Raw genomic sequence first — 530 nt, 5'->3', positions numbered from 1 at the left:
TTCCGCAGCTGCATCCTGGGAGCCAAGGTCCCAATCAGGCCTCGGAATTCGTAGATTCGGCTCCGCCTACCTCCGGCCTCCACCCCAAAGGCCGCCTCTAATCTCATCTGCTCTCTAACACCGCCCTCTGCCGGCCGTTCCTCGGGTAGCCGGCTCCTTGAGCCCCTTCCGGGTGCCCCGGAAGCGGAACTTTCTCTTCCGGGTCGAGCGTCCGGGAAGTCGCACGTGTTTGTGGTGCGCGGCTTTAACCCGTGTGGGAGGAGACGTGACTGGAACCGTCTCCCAGAGGCAGCGATCCGAACCGGAGCCATGGAGGGCCAGAGCGTGGAAGAGCTGCTGGCAAAGGCGGAGCGGGACGAGGCAGAGAAGTTGCAGCGCATCACGGTGCAGAAGGAATTGGAGCTGGAGTTCGACCTGGGTAATTTGCTAGCCTCTGACCGGAACCCCCCGACCGGGCTGCGGCACGCGGGACCCACACAGGAGGCCGAGCTGAGGGCCCTGGCGCGGGACAACACGCAGCTGCTCATCAA

At 64.3% G+C, this 530-nt stretch overlaps 1 protein-coding gene across 2 annotated transcripts in view; it reads left to right on the top strand.

Moving 5' to 3' along the window:
* Positions 1-210: 210 nt before the first annotated feature.
* The window catches only part of RRS1 (RRS1 ribosome biogenesis regulator homolog (S. cerevisiae)), a 1,902-nt gene continuing 1,582 nt past the window's right edge, over positions 211-530 (top strand). Inside the window, exon 1 of one of the 2 annotated variants that reach the window (XM_010848468.1) lies at positions 211-524. In XM_010848468.1, coding sequence (XP_010846770.1) covers positions 310-524 — 215 coding nt within the window. In that variant the 5' untranslated portion in view covers positions 211-309. The other variant, XM_010848469.1, reaches the window with a different exon arrangement.

This window comes from Bison bison, unplaced genomic scaffold (assembly GCF_000754665.1).
Source record: "Bison bison bison isolate TAMUID 2011002044 unplaced genomic scaffold, Bison_UMD1.0 scf7180017864267, whole genome shotgun sequence".
NCBI classification, from domain to species: domain Eukaryota; kingdom Metazoa; phylum Chordata; class Mammalia; order Artiodactyla; family Bovidae; genus Bison; species Bison bison.
Note: the sequence above shows the minus strand (reverse complement) of the source record. Positions and strands in the feature narration are given on the sequence as shown.